Source organism: Poecilia latipinna, unplaced genomic scaffold (assembly GCF_001443285.1).
Source record: "Poecilia latipinna isolate Pla-1442-1.1 unplaced genomic scaffold, P_latipinna-1.0 Scaffold1732, whole genome shotgun sequence".
Taxonomy (NCBI): domain Eukaryota; kingdom Metazoa; phylum Chordata; class Actinopteri; order Cyprinodontiformes; family Poeciliidae; genus Poecilia; species Poecilia latipinna.
Window position 1 is genome coordinate 1 of NW_015114348.1, and position 22,340 is coordinate 22,340.

Consider the following 22,340-nt stretch of genomic DNA (forward strand, 5'->3'; position numbering starts at 1 on the left):
AAAGATTCTCTTTGGATCAGAGAAAGTAAAATGTTATGCCTGATTTACTGTGGGGACTTGCCAATTCCAGTTCCGCAAAGTGAAATTTATTCTTTGGTTTTATTCACCTTTCTTTTCTTTCCAAGCTTTACCTCAGGATTGCCATTAGATATTAAAAGTTGAACATCTGATAAACCTCTTTTTTTTATCTAACAAGAAACAAAAGAAACCATATCCTTCTGACTGGACTTCAATCAGATTAGGAGACTGAGACGTCTAAGTCCATTAACATAGTTTGATCTAGCTATTAAATAACTAGAAAGTGAACATCTAGAACATCTCAAAGCCTCTTGTTACTCTGTGATTGTTTGTCGCTATCTCTAGGGGAGTTTGTAATGTAATAGTCATTAAAAGGTCAAAGCTTAGTGAACTCTAAGTTTCTGAATCATTAACAAAGGTCTAAAAATGTCATGACTGCATGACTTTCCCTTTGCAGATAGGCAAAGGGAATGTCAAAAGACCAAAACGATTTTTTTCCCCCTGACATTTCTTCAAAAAATTACTGCTGTGGTGTGCTTTATTATCCCCTGTTGCAGCCCTATCAAAGACGCTCTCATCAGCCTGACTGGTTAAAACCAGGCTTCTGATTTCACGACGCTGTACGGCGAAGCAATTACACGACTATTTTTCCTCCCGCCTAGTTCAGTGCATGAAAATGGCTCCAACCTAGATTCGAAACCACAGGGATATGAACTCAGAGGACAGATGAAAAGGAGATGAAGGACAGAGCGTCCAAAAAAATATATATATTAAAAAATAGCGAGAGTAGCGAACCAAGGGCAAAATGCAGTTCGAGCAACCCGCATTCTTTTCTCAAAAACGCAGGAGAGGGAACACAGTTTGGAAGTAAAATGTAGAGCTGAGATTGTGAGGCATGCAGATGTTTGGGAGAGGGTTTCGAATTTGATATTAGATGTGTTTGCAACGGTAAGACAAAATGAAAGCGGCTCGGGAAACATCTCAAATCTAAAGGACATCAAATCTCACATTTCTGCAATCAAACTCTACAGAACAATCATCAGAAACAGAATTTTTGCAATAACAACAACAAAAAAAAAATCTTCCAAAAATCTTCCATTGCTGTGGCAATTCCTTTCAATCCACTCCCTGGACCACCGGGAAAAGCAATTATTAAACGATTGATTATGATTAAAAATAACTAGAGCTTTTGCACTGTGAGAAGGACAATGATCAGACAGTGAACTGCAGCAATTGTGAGCGCTGTGCGTCCCTTTATAGAAGATTCCACCCTATTCAAAGATTCACACAAAAGGAAGCTGACAATGGTGCATTGTGCCAGTGGTAACAATGGCCTGGCTCCTCTGATTGCAGTGAGATACGGAGGCAGAATTCATGCATGCAGATGAGGAAATTCAGCCCTCACGGTATGATTCCAACATACATGAGGAAATAGTTCTGAGAGAGAGAGAAGCAAACTCAATTTTCCAAATTTACATAACGCCCGTGCCCCTGTCTTGCTCCTGTTCAGTCTGAGATTCATGCTCATTCATAAAATAACAGGATTAACTTGGTGGAGCAAAGACAGAAGAAAACAAATACGAGCTGGAAGATAAATGGCAAACAGACAAACTGTTATCTGCAACAGATAACAGCATTAGTCTTTATAGGCAGTGGTGATTTCTCCTGACCTTACAGTGTGTTTCAAAAGTACTTTCACTGCTTGAATGTTTCAGAATTTCCACAGTGCCGCCACAAATCTTAGTATATTTTATTGGGATTGTACTTTATGTGACAGACCAACACAAAGTGGTGCAGAATTGAGAAGAGGAAGGAAATGAGTCATGGTTCTTTTTATCATTTTTATTATTCTTATAAATACAAGTGTAAAAATTGTGATGTGCGTTATTTCCAGCATTTTTTCTTGTACACCAGTTTTGTTGTTTTTATGTTATTTTCTACCCACCAAATCTGCTGTGTCATTTGGAGACCAAGAAGATGCAATAAATACAATATGTTGCGACTGCGCGTACTGTACCCTCCTGCAACTCAACTGCATTATCTCCTGTAAGTATTACTTTCATAGGTTTTACATTGAAAAAGATTGATTTTTAGACTTCACAAGAATGGCGTTTGCACACATCTTTATATATTTATTTTCTTCTATCTGATTGTATCACATTTAAATATTAAGGCAGATGTTATGATTAGTCATGCGGTACTTGAGTCGTCTTTTACCGATGACTGTTTTACTTGAGTCATTTCTTGGATACCTGGTTGAGTAAAAATATGTTGAAGTAGTGCTCTTACTTGGGTACAATTTTTTGCTACTCTACTCTGATGTGCATAGATGTTGATCTCGGTTAAGTCCTGCGTTATGTACTCTCCTTTTTGTTGATGCCTGAGTAATAATGTAGGTAAAATGATTACAAATCCTCATTGGGTATTTTGATGTCCTCTTTGTTGTTCGTCTGACAGCTCACTGAGATTTTTTTTTTTTTACATGTAAAGAAGCCGAGAATGATCTGATCACTCACAGTTAATTTTAATACAAGGATAAAATTGTAGTTTTTAGCCGTTTCAACCTGCGTTCTAATCGTGCAATATGGAAGTTAATACAAGGTAAGGGAAGGGCCATTATTGCTGGTTTACATGCTGTTTGTGTACTTGCAGCTGTAAAAAAAAAATCCAACATGTTGTCTAGGGGATGAATATTATTGGCAGAAAGTTGTGCCTGGCTGAAGGATCTGCCGTCCTGTCTCCATCTCCAAGCAAACCAAACTCCTTCCGTCCTAACTCGGCCGACTAACCCTTAAGAAGAAAATCCGTCACTCAGTAATTTCAACACGTGCTCCTTAGCTCCATCAAAAATTTAAAATTACTCCATTATAGTGCATGCTGTCTAAATAAACTCTATATCTGGATCTAGAAAGACATAGGCAAAGTTGCGTGCCACAATTGCTCCCCTCTGTCCCTTGTCTTGGCTCTCCTGTGAATGCCTCACCATTGTGTTGGGTTATTTATGCTGGGACTATCCTATTCTAGGAACCACTCTTTGCAGAACACCTTTGTTTGCCTTAACAATATTTTGAATGGAAAACATACTCTGTACCAGCAACTCAAGCTCGTGCACACCGATGCATCAGCCAGTGCACAGACCACAGAGTGATGTACACATTGACACACACACACACCTTGTTCAGAAAGACAGAAACAGTCATCTTCTTGTAGCCAAAGTTGGTGTCCAATGGGAAAATATACTTTAGGGAAACATGTAACAAGGCCAGACAACTGGAAAACCTTATGAAGCTTTCACATTTTTTTTCACAAAGAAAAAAAAAAAAAACGCGAGACAAAAAAAAAAAAAATCTTTCAGATTTTTAGATGTGCAGCTTTCAGTAACACTTGAAGTGACTCAACCTTCTTCACAACTAATCTCCAGGGGGTAATCACTTCAAATGTTGAATATAAAATGATACTATTCTTGCACATTTGCTTGGGAAAAAAGCTACTTAAAGGCCTCCAGCTATTGATTACTGTGTAAATCAGGCAGAAGGTGAAGGATTATACTCTGGAAGTAACATCTGAATGTTGGATAATCATCAGTAAAGTATGGACTACTTCCTGGCTGCACATAGACAAGAATTAGTCCCGATCAAGTAAAGTATTGACCTTGTCCCTCTCCTCTGTGATAATTACATCCTGAGTAGATTGCATCTGAAGAACTTGTGCTCTCAGACACTAAGTAAAAAAATGAGAAACACTTCAATAAATTCTAAGGTCTAGAAAAATCTGATTATATGCACACAGCAAAAAAAAAAAAAAAAGAAAAACACTGAATATTAGCTGTTGTTAATTTGTATACCAAGCTGCATAATTGCACTCATTACCGAACAAACCCACCAGTGTTCCAGGCAATATACAGAAAGTTATAGCTCTGCAGGGGAATGACCTCAGACGGATGAATAACTGTGATTCGCATCAGTATGCAGGAGAAAACCGACTGAAGGGGACCCTCAGGTTGTTACAGCTGCATGACTGGCTGAGTGAGAAAAGTCATCACAAAGACACTGAGTGTACCCACACGAATGCATGCATTTAGGCGCACTCACAGAGCAGCGCCGGGCCTTTTCTCCTGAGCTCTCTCAGCACAATCGGAGGCGGTGTCACGTTTCAGAGGTGACAGCTGACTCTGTGGCTGTCTTGATCCGTATTTCTGTGTATTTATTTTAAGGTTTTTCTGTGTTCAGTTTCTGTCCTGAGTCTCTGTTGTTTCTGCGTCTTCCCCGTTGATTGTTTCCCAGGTGTGTCTAGTTACCTGATTACCCCGTGTGTATTTAAGTCCACCTGTTGTCTCTGTCTACTGTCGTCTTTGTTGGCATCAGTCTGCCCGTCGTCACAGTAGAAGTGGTTAAGTCCTATGTCGGCGTCAGCTCTCGTTTTCAGTCTTCTGTGTATCAGTGCTACCGGTAATTAGCTGTGTGCTATACTCTCTGCCGTGCTGCCTGTATTGGACTGTTTGAGCTCCATCATTAAATTCATCTTCATCATCATCATCTGGGTCTCAGCGTTCATCCTCACCACAACCATACAAATCATGACAGTGGCTGCTGCTGCTGCAGCTAATAGTGAGACTGGCATTTCCCTGAAAATGCTGACGAGACACTTTTGGGGGTGCCTCTTCTCTTCCTGCTGGTGAAAGAAGAGCCCTCTTAGTTCTGCCTTATCCGAGGTATGACCCTGTGTGTGTGTCAATAGCACGGTCACGGGTACAGCCTCCATCATCCACAAGGGACTTTAACAATCCCCTTTCACTCATTTTAAACATACACACATCAAAGATGTCCAGTTTTTTCTGGTTTTGAAAAAGTCAAAGTGCTCCAACTTTCATGGCAACCTGACAACCTCTTATGCTGCTCATCATAATTTCAGGGTAAGTGTGATGTTGAGCCATTTTTTGCAGAGAACAAAGCCACAAAATTCTGTTTATTGTTGTCAATGTCGTATATGATAGACTAACACCAAATAGTGCAGTGGTGCATTTGAGTCACCCCCCATAAATCAATACTTTTTAGAACTAACTTGCACTGCAATTACAGCTGTAAGTCTTTTGGCATATGTCTCAGAGTGTCATGTATTGTGGCTGCTAAAGAACCCAAATAGAAGGAGGAGGAATGCAAGATCATGTAGAAACAGTTTCTAGGATAATAATAATGAAAAGGGTGCAGAAGAGACTCAACCGAGTACAGAGCATAAAACCAATAAGGTGCAAACTGAAACAGGAGAGTCCCACTGTGACAAAGAACGAGAGAGAGAGAGAGAGAGAGAGAGAGAAAACAATGGAATACCAGGAAAATAAAGAGGCATTGCAGGGTTAAGTGGATATGGAACATCTGTGGATCATTTGAAATTACATGAAAAAGGTGCAAAACAAAAGCGACAACGTAGAGTCAGACTCTACTGATTATGGCATTTAAAGTGTTGCACAGCTCAAGATTTACCCATGATTCTTTGGAAAATAGCTCAATCTCAGGTAGATTGGATGAAGAAGTCTATATATGCAGAGAATTCCCAAGGATTCTCAACTAGATTTAAGTGTGGACTTTGACTGGGTCATTCTAGCACACGAGTTTGCTTTGATGTAAATGACTCAACTGTGGACGCAGCTGGATGTTTAATGTCGTTTGTGGTTTGTGAACCTCCACCTCAGTCTGAAGTCTTCTGCAAGAATTGCCCTGTATTTGTTCCCGGCAGTTTTTCATGAACACAGGCCACATTCGAGGTGCCTGTCGTAGAGAAATCCACTGGATTATACTGCCGCCAACCCCGAGATGACAGATTCAGGGTCATGTGCAACGACGGCTTTATTGCACCCACAAAGTTTTGAATGCAGACTAACAAGTTCAAAGTCTCCACTTACCAGAGCATCTTCTTTCACGTTTCCATTTTTCTTTTTTTCTTTTTTTTTAGATAAAAGTCAAATTTACAGCGTACACAACTAAGAATCGTCCTGTCAACAAATTCCCCCACCTGAGATGTGAATCTTTACAGCTCCTCCAGAGCAGCATGGATCCTGTCCTGCTTCTCTGAGTTATGCTGCTTTCAGTGTTTTAGAAAATGATTATATACTTCAAAAGTACGCACTGCTTTGTTTCTGTCTATGGCATAATAAAAACAAAGCAAATTGAACTTTGTGGTTTTGTTTCTTTTGAAAGGCACCGGGTGGGTTAACGACACATCCGTGTCACTGCGAGGAAAGAAAACTACTTTCCGTCTCAGTCCTGGAGCGATTTCCTTCTAGAGGCGCTTCACACTACACCGACTCGGGATGTGGTCACGCTATGAACATCATTTTCAGCCTTCCTGCCTGGCTTTATATGTGTGTCTGTGCGTGTGTGTGTGTGTGTGTGTGTGTGCTCCCCCCAGCTCCCCAGCCTGACCCTCCTTTAGAGTCAATTTAAACCTGCAGTGAAGGCGAATCCCTTCATCCGCGAGCTACGCTCTATTTCAATCATTTGTGAGCGCTGACATAGCCTGATAAAGAGGATTTACTGGCGGACAAAGTGAGGAGCAATCCTTCACACTACCTTACTCCATCGGTTTCTGTAAGCGCTATATGTTCCGATGATTTAATAGCTGGCCAGTGTCTGGTGACAGCTGCCATCTCCATCCATCCACTAATTCGAGAGCGCACGCAGCCAGACGGAGATAGCTAAACTTGGGGGGACAAATACATAAAACGCTAATATGAAACCTGAAACTAGACTTACTATAATTTCCACATTTATTCGGCTACAGACCACCAAAGTTGAAGTAAGTAAATTTAGAAAGAAAAAAAAAGGGGGGGGGGGGATAGTAGTTTAGAAATGATGTCATCAGACATTTCTGCTTTACAATGAATTCCCAGTTAAATACGAACAAACGCAACCTTGTTGAAATGCTGAAATAAATCGTCTATATACGGTGTAAAAAAAAACAACCTACCGTCTGAAAGATGTGAATAAAAGTCGCCGCCGCTCATCTCTTTGGCACATTGGCGGTATTTGCTGTATGTTGTTTCTGGCGTTAAGTCTGTCCAAACCGCTTTGTGTCGTCTCTCCTGTCCTCTCACGGTCCCTGCTCCTGTGTCTGCCTGAGTTCTTGTGTTAACAGCCTATCCAAAAGGTGCGCACTCGCACAGACACACAGCCTCTCTCTGCCCTCCCCGATGCTCCTTCCAACTATATCCAGTTTCACTCCAGCTCCGTCTTTCTGAATTCCCTCAGAATACACTCCGCAACAATTTCCAGCAGAAGCATAAGCGAGGGAGTTATACTCGCTGGGATAGCCAGCGAGTATGCTAACTCTAATAATAATAATTTTAAAAAAAAATGTTTAATGCGCAGAGTGCGGATATAGGGATGTCAATACAGCTATTCCAATATTATCCAATGATAGCAATTCTCATTGTCCAATAAGATTTAAGAAATGCTGTGACGTCAAAGATCGTGGTACCAGAAAAGACTGCTGAGGAAACTTTTAAGTTGTCAATTAGGATGTTAATCTAACGTTGGTGTTGGGTTGTCTTGATGACAAATGAGAATGTAACTTCTGATTGGTCACTCAGCATTACGAGGAAAAGCAACCACAAAGCCACCCACTAATAAGCATGGTGAAGGATGTGTCATAATGTGGGCCCCTTTCTCATTCAAAAGCCCAGAGAAATTTGTCAGAATGAATCATAAACTCATTTTTTAAAAAGAAAAACGGGTGATTTTAAAAAGAAATCTTCAAGACAAGTAAAATTCTGCCATTACTGAGTATCAGCTGGTAAATGATACAACTAAATTAAAACAGAAGTGGATTATTTGACACAAAATAGACCAAAATTGAAATGTCAGGTCTCTGTTGAAAAGGAAAACAGTAAGTATACAGAAGGCCATCTTCCAAAACACAACTTGTTTTGAAAGAAAGATAATAAAACTGGCTCCAGAAGTAGAAGACCACATAGGATGGTACTCTCATCCAGTAAAAACAAAAACACAGAGTGTACAATTTACACAGGCTCACCAAAGTTGTACAATAACACACTGGAAAAACATTGCCTGCTCTGACATGTCTTCATTTCAGCGACCGCATCCAGATGTTTGGGTTAGAATTTGACTTAAAACACATGAAAGGATGGATCCCTCCTGTCTTATCGTGAAGTCAGCTGAGCAGTGTTTAAATTTCTATAATGCTGATCTTTTTCTGACCACAGTGTGGCCATCTGCTGATGGCTACATCTCAAATAAGTTCCTTGAACATGACAATGAACAATGGCTTCCATGGCAACCAGATCTCAAATCAGATCTTCCTGAGGGCCTATATGGTAGAATGAAAGATTTACACCATAATTATCCAGCTGACAAATGTATAAGCACATGGTGCTACAGACTAAAATCTCAAGGGGAATGTTTTCAAAATATTGTAGAATTAAAGCCATGAATAATGGCAGTTCTGAAGTCAAGCAGTACTAATGTCTACCTAACAAAGTAGTTGGTCAGTGTACGTTGAAGGGAAAAAAAATCCCAATTCCTTCCTTTTGTGAGACTTGTGTAAGGTTATTGTGCAGAAACTCTGCCAAATATTGTATTTAATCATATAAAACATGTTTTCATCTTGTGGTTAGCAGGTGACCCTTTTCTAGTCACACTGACTACTCAATCTGCTTTAAACTAGGACGACTTTCAACCACTTCCACTTGATAAGCACGTCTTGCTTGTCAGTTGCACTTACAGTTTTCTCACTGCAAGTTGACGGCTCTATCCACTGATTCACATTTGCCATATAAACAACAGGAGAAGAAGAAGTGGAATAATCTCAATGGAAATTCAAAATAACCGATTTTTCAACTTGAATGTTAAAATGTTACTTTCAGTAACTCAATGCACTACATGAAACGCATTATACAGACTAATTATACACAATCCATTTCTGTTGGTTATGGTGATTTTTCACTTAAAGTTCATGAAAACATGGCATCTACAATTAGAGTTTCACATCCGACCAACAAAAAACACTTTTTAATGCAAAAAGAGTGATCTAAATAAACAGATATAATCAGGGTTATCTTCAAAATGTACTTTTACTCTGACCACCATAGTGAGAGAGAGAAAGAGAGAGAGAGAGAGAGAGAGAGAGAGAGAGAGAGAGAGAGAGAGTATTTTACTCGGTTTCCCATGATGCAACGACGCTGACATCAGAGTCATGCGACGCAAGGTTCGTGTGGGATTGCCCGCTGATCATTTTCACACTTTATATCCACTTATCTTAGGATAACAGTGCCAACAGTGTTTACTTTCGCTTCTTTAAAGTCTCGGTTTTTACTACACGACTATTTCAGAGTTCAGTTTTTTTCTGGTTAACGTAATTTCCGTTTAGTTTCGCCTCTTCAACTGTCACACGAGGAGACCGTTTTTTTTTGTTGTTTTTTTTTTTTTGAAAATGCATCTACGTCCTGATGAAATGTCTGCACAGTTTCTGCTGAAGGCGTCTTTGATGTATGAGGAGAAATGCCCGGAGCTGTCACGGTATCTCATGTAAGAATTGCTTCTTGTCAACGTTAACGTAGCTTTACACTAGAGCCACACCACTGTGTGCAGTATCCGTGTAATGACACAATGAGTCCGCTAGGTGGAAGACCTTCGTCAGTAACTGAGGGCAATTTAATTTTATTGGTTTAAAACTGGTAACTTTGTTGTCACCGGTATTTTAGAGCACACAAATAGCCCACCGAACCAGAGTTGACCGATTCTAAATTAACATTGAATAATGCAGCCATAATAAACGAGCACTAATCAGGTTTTTCCTGGCTGATTTTCGGTTTTCTTGGAGGTCTTATCTGAGCGTTTCCTGTTAGACGATTCTGCTTCTTTATTCTAAGGACTATAAAACTTAAGAGTAACACAAGCCTGCTCCTTCGATAAAGGTAGTAATTTTGAATCCAGAAGAAAATAGGCTAAATAAGCTAAGATAATAAGTGCAAGACTGTACCTATAAATACCTCAAAGAATACATCCCTCAACCTTATGCATTAAAGTTTATGCTGTTGGTTGATGTGTTTATTGTCCAAGGGGACTATTCTTTTCAAGTGACTGGTTAATTAGCAAAAATAGTTTTTCTGTATTTCAATATCTGGCCAACCATTAGAGCTGATAAAATAATAATTAGCCATTTCTGATCAAATTATACTCTCTCCTTTGTAAATGATAACTGACTCTTAATTATCATATTGGGATTTGTTATAACCAATTATTTATTTATTGTACTGTAAAATAACTTTCATTGGTTTAGATGCAACTTAACATCAGTTTTCTTTTTGTCTGTAAACATAATCTCTTTTCTTGTGTCTTTATAGTTTTTTTGGAGAATATCACACGTTCTTCAATTTTCTTTTTGATGATTGGTCAATTCTTGGTTCGGGGTATTGCCTTCTTCCAATTTACCACAGCTGTCACAGTTTGCTGCTTCATTAGTGCTGCTTTTTATTCTGCTTTGTATTCTTGGTCTTGACTGGACCGTTCAAACACACAAGTGTTGTTCTCTTGTAGCTCTGACTGTATGTTTAGGGTTCGTTGTTTTGCTGGAGGGTAAATTTCTGCTCCAGTTTCAACTTTGCTGCTGCCTCTAACAGGATTGCCTCGTCTTTAGCCACATCCATCTTTCCTCGAGATTGGACCGACTTCTCTGTCGCTGCTGAAAAAAGGCATCGCAATGGCGTGATGCCGTTTTCCCAGTGTTTCACCGGTCAGACGCATGTGGTTAGTTTTCACATAGGCCAACATTTTTATTTCATCTGACCAAACTATTCAGGCCTTTATAGAAATGCTGCATTCATATTGAAATGAAAAGAGACACCAGTAGACCTTTTTACAGATCAGGTGGCTTCTGAAGGCAGTTTGCTGAACTGGATTAATAACTTTAATCCTCTCAATCCACATTATGTTACTCCTTGATGATACCAAAGCTTTGCTGTCATTCTCCGAATCTCGGTGGTAATTTTTTTTTTTCCAAGAGCTTTAAAGCGACATAGCTCCGAAGTATCTGTAGGAATGGAAACAGAAACAAGAGTTTTACTGTTTAACCCAAATCAGGGGTATTTTACAGATGTGTGTGTTGTCATTTTGTCACATTAGTACTCTGGTCTAGTCCTCATATTTCTTGGCTATAATAACCTGTTATATTGCTGAACATTTTGACAGTTTTTAACAGCAACACAATTTCGAGGTGCATTTCCAGACGGCTATCAAAATCCATTTTTACACCAAAGTGCCTGGCAGGGAAGACATAAACATCACCCGCAGCCAAAATTTTACACTTGACTTGATGAGCTAATTAAAGTGGCTTCAGCCAGGGCGAAAAATGAAAGGCTGAATAATAGGTAGAAGATTACTCCGATAAGAATCCCCATTTTAAGCATCTCTCTAGACGTGAAGAAGTGTGTTAAGGTTATTGTCGGCGTCCATTAAAATAACCCCAGTAATGCCTCTTTGTTTTTCTTTGTGCTTCCACCATTTTCCCATTTGTATTGAGAGTCTCTGAACCATTATTTCACTAGAGTGTTAGTTTGTGGGTGTGTAATGCTCATAAATTCAGCCAACTAAATGTGGTGCTAATAATGCCTACTGCTGCTGTCTTCACCTTTTTTCAGTCGATGGATGACAGCAAGTGTCAGTATGCTTTGATTACATGTCTTTGTATATATATATATATTTAGAAAAGATACTTTTAGAGTTTGATAATACTGTTTGTGAAATTGTGTTAAAAGTTTATCATGACTCGAGAGGCATGACCTGATGATATACAGTTCCTGTGAAAAGTATTCACCCCCATAGATTCTTTTACCCTTTTATTGCTTTTACAAAGCTATCATGATTGACAACAAAGTTTATGCTAACAACTTTACCATTTACCATTAATACCAAAATCAAAACTGATTTCTACAAAATAATTGCAGGTAAATACAAATATGTAACGCAACGTAAGTGACAACATAAACACCCCATAATTTTGCGTCAGTTATTTTTTTGGATCCATCCCCTGACATGTACTTTGTAATAAGCTTTTCTCTGATTTGCTTGAAGTGTTCTTCTGTCTTCATGCTGTAACGGCAGCCAGGAATATTAATTAACCAGATCCAGGTGTCTGTACAGTACAACCACTTGACAAACACTTACTGTACTCAGGTGATCTATATTCCACTTATTGTGAGACTACTAGAAACATTGCCTGGACCTCTGTTAAATTAGGTCAGTCACTTTCAAGGGAGTGAATATAAATGCTGTCACTTATCTTATGTTTCATATTTTTGTCATTATTTTTATATAAATCAGTTTTTACTTTGATATTAAAGTTTGTCAGTGTTTTGTTTTTTTTTACCTTTACTTAAACAGTTTGATTTTGCAAAGAAAAAAACAAACACGAAAGAGTTATGACAGTAATACTTTTATTGAAGCTCGAATGAAAACCAGTTTATAATTTGTGAAAGTTTTGCCTGATCTCTGAAAATAATTCTTAAAGTCTTGTCTAATTTTCTCTCTTGAGCTGGATGTGTAGTCACGCCCTTTAATCACTGCTTTGGCTCTCCGTCTCAGTGGGAGACGGCAGATAAAATGTAATAAATCACCACAGATGTTGTCTACCATCACAGCGTTTGTTTAGATTAACATTGAAGTGTCTACAAGAGTTAATATCAATATCAGTCCCAGTTTTATTTTAAGTGTGTGTCCCTCTTTTCTTTATGAACCACACAGTCCTTCACAGATCGCATCTCCCTCCTGACCGCAGTTCATGTTTACAGCACATATCTCCAGTCTCTATCACCACAGCGAAGTATGCACTTAAAAGGAGATGCATGACAAGTATGATGATGAGTTCCGTGCAGTGGGGTGTGTCGTCGTGGTCTGCAGTTTCTGGGAGCCAGCTCATCTGAGAAAAAGGAAGAAGGCTGAATTCCCAGAAGACCCCGGGGGTCTTTGCTTTGATTGCGTGCCGGAAAATTTCAAAACTAGGTTTTCTGCAATCAGACGGTGTAGTAGTCGCTCCCCTTTAAGGTTAAACTAAGGCAGTTATTTGAATTGTGGTTTTGCATCTGGATCTTAAGGGAGTCGAATATTATGTTGCCTAATTAGCAGAAAGTGTTAGAATAAACAGCTTCCTGAAGAATTTAAGCATTTCTTTTTCTCAAACCGCTCAAGGTCCTCTGCAGAGAACTACGCGTCTTCTGAAAAGGCTTCGACATAATCCAAAAATGTTTTCCAGTCCTTAATGAGTAGTAGCATTAATGATTGGACTTGGTATTTAAATCACAAATCTTTGTCCACCACAGAAAGCATCAGAATTAATTAAACCCCATTTAGTGTTTCAGAGAGAATTAACATGCATTGAAGATTGTTTTTGTAAATGTGACAAAATGTGAAAAAGTTCAACACTGGGCCACAGTGGGATGCAGCTGTGGGCCAGCTCCAGATTAAAAACAACCCGATATCTCCTCCCTCTCTTTTCCATAAGCCTGACCCGGCCTCACGTGCAGCTGGATGCCGAATGACCCCAGTCATTGATTCAGGCCCAGAGCTAATTTTAGCAGGGCTTATCGGTGGCTTAGTTAAAATGTTTGTGCAAATATCTCATTGAGAATGCTCTAAAAGTAGACAAGGCCCTCTGGGAAGGTGAACTTGCCCCATATTGCTCGGGAGAGACCCCACCGGGTTTCCGGTTGGAGTTTTTCCACCACACATAACAGGAGGAGAGAGAAGTCGGTGTCAAACTTTTTTATTTTTCTAAATTGATTTTTCCATCCTCTAATAGGTTGTTTCCGGAAATCCATTCATAGGCGAGAAATAAAGAAAAAAGTTATATTATTTCTTTTTGTTACGCACAAGTATCATAATAAAATGCGTAAGAAAGCATACACATGTATATATATATTTTTTTATGATTTAATCTGATCTCTCGTTCCTCTTTCACAGGCATCTGCCATACCAGCCTGAAAGTAAGTTGAATCCTTCTTTTATCTCTGGTCTCCCTTTCATTTGAAGTTGTCCTTTTAAATTCTTGCATGTGTAAAAGCCAGAACCACAAAACGAAGTAGCGAGCAGGACCTTGTCACCGGCTTGTCAAGGTTGATGAAACTCACTAAATCCGCGGCCAAACATACCCCGCCGTCCAGCTGTCTGCAGCAGACTGCGGTTTGGGATCAAGCGCGCGCTCGCACACGCGTGTTCAGACCCGTGCCAACATCAACCACATCAGGGCGCGGAGAGTGACACAACTTAACAAAGACTGCTAAGGTTTCACTCTGCAAATGGAACGGGAGCCGGTGGTTTAGAAAGAAACAACCGGCTTGTCTGCAGAACACACAGTATTGTTTGCGAGAACAACTAATTGGACTGTGAAAATCTGAGGAATTAAAGACCCACGATTACTAATGGTCTGAATAAGTAATGCGTTCTTGTGTCTGTTCCTGTTGTTTGAATATTTAAGGAGTCCTAATTGCAAGTTACGGAACTTGGCTTAAATTTGGTTCCAAACTTATCATTTAGTTTAACTTTTTTTGCTTTGTTCGCTATATTTTTCTTATCAAGGTTTGTTTTGTTTTGCCTTCATGCACCTTACATAGAGATTCTCAGGCTGGGCTCACCAGCGTTTTGGAGAGAGGGAAAAATGTTTCTAAAGTTAAACCTATAATCAACTCATGATGCTCTACATTGTGTTCTTTCTCTTTAATTAATCATCGTAATATACTATTCCAAATAATCAATCACTGTTGATTAATAGTGACTCGATCCAATATAGTCTTTCAATTTCTAGTTAATTGACTGTATTGTATCACAACAGGGACATTTTGATTCAAAAATACATATTTTTGTAATATATTCATATTTGTTTCTACAAGCACGGCATAAGGGCTTGCTGGTTAATTAACGTATTTTCAATTCTGATTGATTTTTAAATAGATGAGACCGAGTCTAATGTGATTGGAGATACATAAATATAATTCACTTTCTCAATTGTTATTTAGTTTTCCTCTTTTTGTACCACAGAAATATCAGCTGCTGTAATTTGATAAGTTGCGGGACATTTGACTGATTTGTTCTTGTCATTTCAGGACAACAGAAGATAAACAAATTTCCGGTCAACGGCTTGTTGCAGAACATGTCATTGTGTTCGTACTGCTACCAGTGGCTGAAGCCCGATAACCACCGGGTGCGGCTGCGGCCGAAGCGACGTCCGTCGGCGCGGGTGAAGCAAGTGCTGCTTAGGAAAGCCAGAGGAAAATGGTTGAGCCTGGCGCAAAAAAAGCTTCTGATCCGCTTCCAAAAGTCGCCTTCATTGGTGGTGAGTAAAGATGACGCTAGTCTGAGTTCAGAATTTCCCTTCTGTCCAAAATCATAATTTTAAGGCAGAGTTACTACGAAAATCTATGTAAAGCAGCCCAGCTATGTTCAAATGTTGCTGTAAATTTAACACTCTTGAAAAACCCCATCAACTGGATGTGTGGTGGTGCAGTATTTTGTTATTCCAGTACAAAAAAATCCTACGTTAATTAAAAGTTAAAGGTTTTTTTTTTTTTTTTTTTTAATGAACTCAAATAACCTGGCTTGATGATCAATTTGATGGTATGTTGTTGATGTATGTTTGCAGGTCGGTGTAAAGATAATTCTCCAGTCATTCTCTTGACTTTGAACCCAAATTTGCTCATATGCAAAGATAAACAATAAAGTTTATCTTTATTATTTTCCACTTTAGAAAACAATCCCTGTTGTAATACAAAGTAATTATTTAATAATGTTTTGATTATGCCTCTCCCCTTACAATGGCCTTTAGTTAAATATTTGGCGTACCTGGAAGAGAATCGATGTCCTCCGCTGCTGGTCACACTGCTTCTTTTCCCCCTGTCCTCCTAATGGATGGCACCTACCAGTGACAAAATGGAAAGCATATTTTGGCTGTCACACTCCCACTCTCCTGGTTATCTCGTTTAGAAGAGGGCGCTGGTGATGGAGTGTGCAACCACGGGGTCTTCTTTCCCTTCTATCCGTCAGCTGAAATTGGAGAGAAACACTGAAGAGCCCGTCTGACATTCACCTCATGCTGCTTCAGTGAGAGCACTGCCGCCTCAATAAACTCTGGCTGGGTTCATTTGCTTTGCAGAATCTTTGCCTCACGAGAAAGTCTGAAGCCTCCCCTTATTGTTTTATGCAAATAAAAGCAAAGTTCTAAACGTGAGACAGCGGTAGCAGTAATTTTAATACCCGTTGCTCGCTGTGTGCTCTTCTTCTTCTGCCTTTTTAGTGGATTCCTGCGAGTGCTCCATCAATATTACCATAATAAATTGTCTCACACTGAAGTTGTCGACTCCTTGACACCGATCAGAGTGGAGACAGCTGCTTAATAGGCTGTCAGAATCATGAGCGAGCAGGAACTCCGTCTGTGACAACACTGAAAATAACAATCGCATAGCTTGGCCTGTTTATACAGTGGGAGCATGCATGGCTCCATCGACAGAAAGACTTGTGGGTTTTTGAAGTCGTGTCTTCCATCAGTATTGATATGCCACGAACTGTTGAACTCCAGTGTGTCTATTTGGAATTTTTGTTTTATGTGCTAGACAATTGATGGAAAATGATAGAGATTTCATCATGTATTTATTTATTTTGAATATGCAAATAATACCTAGCTTCTTACTTGTTGCGTAATACCACACATCTCACAACAGCAAATAAAAATGGAAGGAAACACAATAACTATAGAACACCATAACCAAGGAAAAGTATCCGGCATAACCAAAAAGGAGTAAGAAACAAAGCTTATTGACCCTTTACAAGTAAAAATCAGAGAAGTGTCATAATCTGTTTATTTTAAGCCATTTTTACTCTTGTACGTGTAATATTGTGAAGAAAAATAACATCAAGAATGTTTATTAGTCTATAAATAGTTGGGGGGGGGGGTTTTATTGCTCCATGATTCAGTGGAGTTTGATTCTGTGAGTTCTCAGGTGTTCGAAATCCATTGCAAGAAATCCCAGGAAACAAAACCATGTATAAGGTTTTTTTTTTTTTTTAAGAACTACCAAGTCTCATTTTGCAAGTTTGTATTTATCTCATCCCTTAGTGTTGTGTTTGCAATGGAAAGTTACCTTTTAAATCAATTTATCAGCTAGAAAATACCTGTCTGAACTTTAATTGCACGTCTCTTTATCTCTATTTGAAAGTGCCACCGTCATCATGGAGTATTTATAGTGCATCTGAACTCGTGAATAAAGCATGCTCCAAAATTATGCATCTGTTACTTAAATTGGATTTACAGATGGGAGCCAAGCTGTTTGTACCACAGAACGTGTAATAAGTAGCATTATTTCTGGTTCAGCTTCAGCCAAGATTAGCTCTCCTGTTAAACTACCCTGTCATCAAACTTCCTCTGTGTTTACTTTGGGCCTCACTCAGCCATGACTGCGCAAATCTGCTCTTTCTCACGTGTCAGCTGTCATTACAGCGAACAGTGTTTATGCAGAATGGTCACATGACTTCCTTGTGAACTTATCTGCTCCGTGAATGTCAGCCCACAGATATTTTTATTCTATGTTTGTTGTTTTTTTGTTTTTTGTTTTTTGTTCAAATGGTCGCTGCCTCAGTTGAGGGGCAACAGCAAGGTGTTTGCTGGGTCGGTAAAGATGAGAGAGGAGGAATGTGGAGTGGTCCTCTTTCTTTAGCTCCCAGATTCCATGCAGATGAGCGGAGCACGGCAACAGCAAAGTGGCAGGAGGAAAATATTTTCTAGTGTTCTTTAAACATAGAAGATGGCAGTCATGGTTTCAAAATAGAAGCGGCAGAGGTGCTTCAAGGACTGTTTATACCTGAGAATTTTCCTTTCTTCTATTTTTACCTCGCCTCCACTTAAACGGCATACTTCCAAAAATATTCAGCTTAGATAGTTAATTAAATGAACCCTGTTTTGTATACGGTATGTGTGTGAAAAAGATTAACCCCAGTGTGAGCTCTGGCTCACTCCAGAACTGCTCGCTTTAGTTCCATTTTAAGTTTCCCTGATAAGATAAAAGTCAGAACTTTGCTTTGTTTTGTTTTTTTCCCACCTGTTATATTGTTAGTCATTCTCAGGAAGAGAACGGTTAATGTTTATGGGAAATGAAATATGTACATACATCCAGTACCTTTTTTAAAAGCAGGTTATAAACATGCAGAAATGCTTATTTGCTTTATTTTCACAACGGAGTAGCTGACAACTCAGACTGTGAGGTGTTGGTCAGTCTGAGAGCCAGTCTCTGTAGCTCTGACCTGGAGGTAAAAGTATAAAATGTTTCAAATCTATTATTGATAAAAAAAATAAAAATAAAAATCAACCCTGGTTCAAAGGGCCCAAACCGTACTACTCAGCATTTTACAATTGTTTTGCACACTAAATGTGATAAATGCTGAATTGGCAAAATGTATGTTCCTTTTTATGTTTTAAAAACAAACATCTGCATTGGTGATTCTTAGTTCTTTTCATTTGAGCACTTTGTGGATGGATGTTATTGCTTTTTTTAAATCCAGTTTTTAGCAGGACAGACATGGTTGGTTGGTAATTTTGCCAACAAAAATATTCTAAAAATCCTTTTCCAGGTTGGTTGCTATGTGAATTTTTAATTGACCTGTATTTTCACAGTTTATCTTTGAGTGAAAATACCTGACACCATCTAACTGCTTTTATTTAGACATAGACATATTTTATTGTCACTCAGCTGCTCACCTGCAATGGACATACTTATAATTGTGTTTAAAAACAAAAAAAATCAGCAATAATCCCACAGCTGAGCCTTTTAAAGCTCCAACCGTGAGCTGCTGACAACCCAGTGCAAAATATAAATACTTGTAGTTTCTTCCGAAGTCTTAACATCTTGTTCAGTAGTTTAATTGACTCTAATAGCCTGGATAAAGCAAGTAGACTTTAGTCTATCTATGTTCAATATTACATCTACATCAAAACATTTTACATTCCCTTAGCTGGAGTCTCCTCTGTCTTCCTTTAGACTTGTTTGAACTCCTTTGCTAGTGCTTTACCACTGTGTCAACACAGAGCTTTATGGCTGTGCTCACACTTGTCTGATCTTCTTGCTGTCAAATACAAAAAGCCGCTTCATCAGATATGAATCGCGGCGCTCGGTTACTGTAACCTAGTCGCGATTGTGTGTGTGTGTGTGTGTGTGAGTGTGAAGCCCCTGACCCAAGTTTATTTTAAACCAGGTTTGAGTATCAGCAGATCTTGGTACCCATTGTTCTTGTTCGCTTGAAGTGTCGACATTTGTGCGGTCCTGTTTTAGACCGAAGGATGCTGTGAGTTACTTAAATTAGCTCGTGAACTATTTATTAATGCTCCACATTACTTGGTTTTGTTTTTAAATTCTTTTGAATGCCTTTTTTTTTTTCTCTACCCATGTGGTTCCAAGGAGGTTGCTTGCAGCTTTGTTTCGAAAGTTTGATGTTGGTTTAAGAAAAACACGTGCCTGTTGTAAACACACTCATTCACTGAGATGCTTAGAATATTTATACTCACAGCCGTAAATCGCCCCTCACCCTCTAATTTCACACTGTATTGCCTCCCTGATGTGTGTGTGTGTGTGTGTGTGTGTGCATGTATGTGCTGCCCTTCGGGTGGATGCCAGCACACAACAGGCTTTCCTCAACCCTGCGGAGTTTGTGTCCTGCAGATACTATAAATCAGAAATGTTTATGCATGCTAGACAGGTTATCTCGCAGCGGATATGGAAATAAGTTGGATTGCAGCCCCCACAAGAGGGAGACGGACCCTAAATGGAGCGAAGAAGAACGGCATATTCTCCTCTTCCATATTTCCCTCTGTCCTCCTTGAGAGTAGATTTACACTTCTCGGGAGGATCATTTATTACAGTGGAGACATATTCAGTTCAGTCGTTTGCCCCGCTAAATATACTCACGGTGTTTTGGGTAGTTTATGACTGAAGAGAACTTGGATTCACTAACGGTTGGTTTAGTTATCCGGTTATAATCACTTTTTTTATTTATTTTTTTTAACCTCACGAGCCCCTTGTTCTCTCCTGTCATGCCGTTTGTCTTCAAGCAAACGTTCTCAAAAACAGGACAAGTATTGCACGGAATAGAAGAAAAATGGCAGTATTAAATTCTTGTACAGCTTTAAATAGTCCTTTCATTTGAACATAAAATAGTGCATTTTATCATTTCTATTTCACATTTCTATTTTTTTTTCAAATTAGGGCACACACTGTCCAGCGAAATAAGCGCCAACAACAGAGACTTACTACATCGTTGTGGCATGCCATCTATGTCTCTCTCTGCCTCACGTTATTTAATCTTAATTTTATTAATAATTCTGTATACTTGTGATCCTTTTGTTGCTTTAGCTGTAATGAATCATGTTGGTCCTTGTTTATGAGTCCCCACTGAGCAGCGTTTGGATCCCTTGACTCACCAGGATTTGTTGCGGTTCTTCTCAGCTGTAACTGAATCCAGCAGCACGCCCTCACATTAATGACATTCATAGCATATCTGACATGAAGCCACTCAGGCCCCATTCATAACCTCTAATGATAATCAGTGATTTCTAAATTCACATCTGTCTCCAAGCTGTTTTGTCCATTTCTCTGCGTGTTAAACAACTTTGATGTGAAAAGAACCACGTTGGAATTCTTTTGTGTGTCCGCAAGACAAAGATGTAGTTCTGGTCAATCGTTTAATTTGATTTATTTGAACTGTTCTTTTTGCTGCTTTTGTGACTGTACAGCTCAATACTTGAATTATTTTTATTTTTTTTTAAGTAGGAGCTGAGCACATACGTTTAACTTCATAGTGGATTTTTTTTTTCCAATAGTTGCTGAAGGTTCTGCTTATACCATGCCGTACCATACCACTTTATTTCTGAAGCATAGCAGCTGATCGAAGTGCTGTGCAAAAATAAAAACTAAGAACAACAGTAAAACACCAAGACAAGTATAAAACAATAGGAATAAAAACATCACAAACACACAGAGTGCAACATCAAGACAGAGGTGCTAGCTCACTCTGGGCTAAAAACCAAAAGAGAAAAAATGTTTTTAAACTAGCTTTAAGAACGGGAAGAGACGGGGCTGCCTGACCTTCAGCGGCAGCTCATCCCGCAATTTAGGAACCAAGAGCCGCAAAGGCTCCATCTCCTCTAGTTATGATTAACTTCATTAGTTTATCATGTCATAAAATTATATCTTTGATAGTCTTTGGTAAGGAACTCTGTAACAACATGTGCAGGCTGTTATAACTTTTTCACACACACCAGGGAGGAAGAGGCATGAACAACAGATTATAAAAGTTCAACCATCACGATTAAAATCACCTTGTCCAATCTGACTGACTGGACATTATCACAACGCCACAGACTACCAGTAATACAGCAGAAGCCTCTCTGTAATGTAACCTCTATTATGACCAGAGACTGACTGGAAGAGATAAATGCACATGACATTTTTTATTATTATTTTTTTTTTTTCTAAAATGGCACCATGTTGCAGATTACACTTGGGTTTTTCTCTACCTTTATCGAGCCGTTGGCCTCCAAACAGTGAAACTCTGTCTAATGGCATCCGATCACAGTGACCGGCCGTTGTTATAGAAAAGCTTTGCAATGCTGGGACGCGTATCGATCGCCCCCGGCTGCTCTTCTTCCTTCAGGTTCAATGTGCCGAATCGATGTTCTCTGTGATGACTTTCACAGCCCAGCAAATATTTGTCCACATCACCATCAACACATTGCACTTACAAACATTTGTGAGGGGTGATTATCTGTGCTCAGGATCTCCACATGCTTTTTAATTCAGTCAGTCGCCGTGTCGGTCGGCTCATCTTCATCCCTTTGGGTATATCACAATGCTAAGGTCAGACTAATCAACCCAAGCCAACCTCTGGCACCAAGAGAGAAACACGGGAAGGGGAGGTTTTCATACAGCCGAGGCTAAATATAGAAGGAGTCCATCTGCAGAATTGATTTATATGGGTCTGTTTGGGCTTGTGTGTCTTTATATTTAGGTTTAGCTTCTAAGCTTATTAAACCCTAAAGCTATTTCTTTTAAACGTATGCATAAGCTCATTCTTAACTAGACTGTGCCCACATTGCAGATGATGCTCCTGGTAAATTTGCTTTTAATTTAGAGAAACTACCAAGTCCAGAAGTTTATACGCACGGACGTGAAATTTGTTTTATTTAAACCATTAGGGATGAGATTATACGTGCTGACTGAATGTATAAACTAGGGCTGTTGTAAACGAATATTTTAGTAATCGAGTAATCTATCGATTATT

The 22,340-nt window shown here is 39.2% G+C and overlaps 1 protein-coding gene across 1 annotated transcript in view; it reads left to right on the plus strand.

Moving 5' to 3' along the window:
* The first annotated feature begins 9,223 nt into the window (after window positions 1–9,223).
* The window catches only part of rmp24 (ribonuclease MRP subunit p24), a 22,534-nt gene continuing 9,417 nt past the window's right edge, over window positions 9,224–22,340 (plus strand). Inside the window, exons 1-3 of the mRNA XM_015060639.1 lie at window positions 9,224–9,557; window positions 13,986–14,008; window positions 15,125–15,354. Of these exons, the coding sequence (XP_014916125.1) occupies window positions 9,463–9,557; window positions 13,986–14,008; window positions 15,125–15,354 (348 nt within the window). The 5' untranslated portion in view covers window positions 9,224–9,462. The remainder of the gene's footprint in view (window positions 9,558–13,985; window positions 14,009–15,124; window positions 15,355–22,340) is intronic.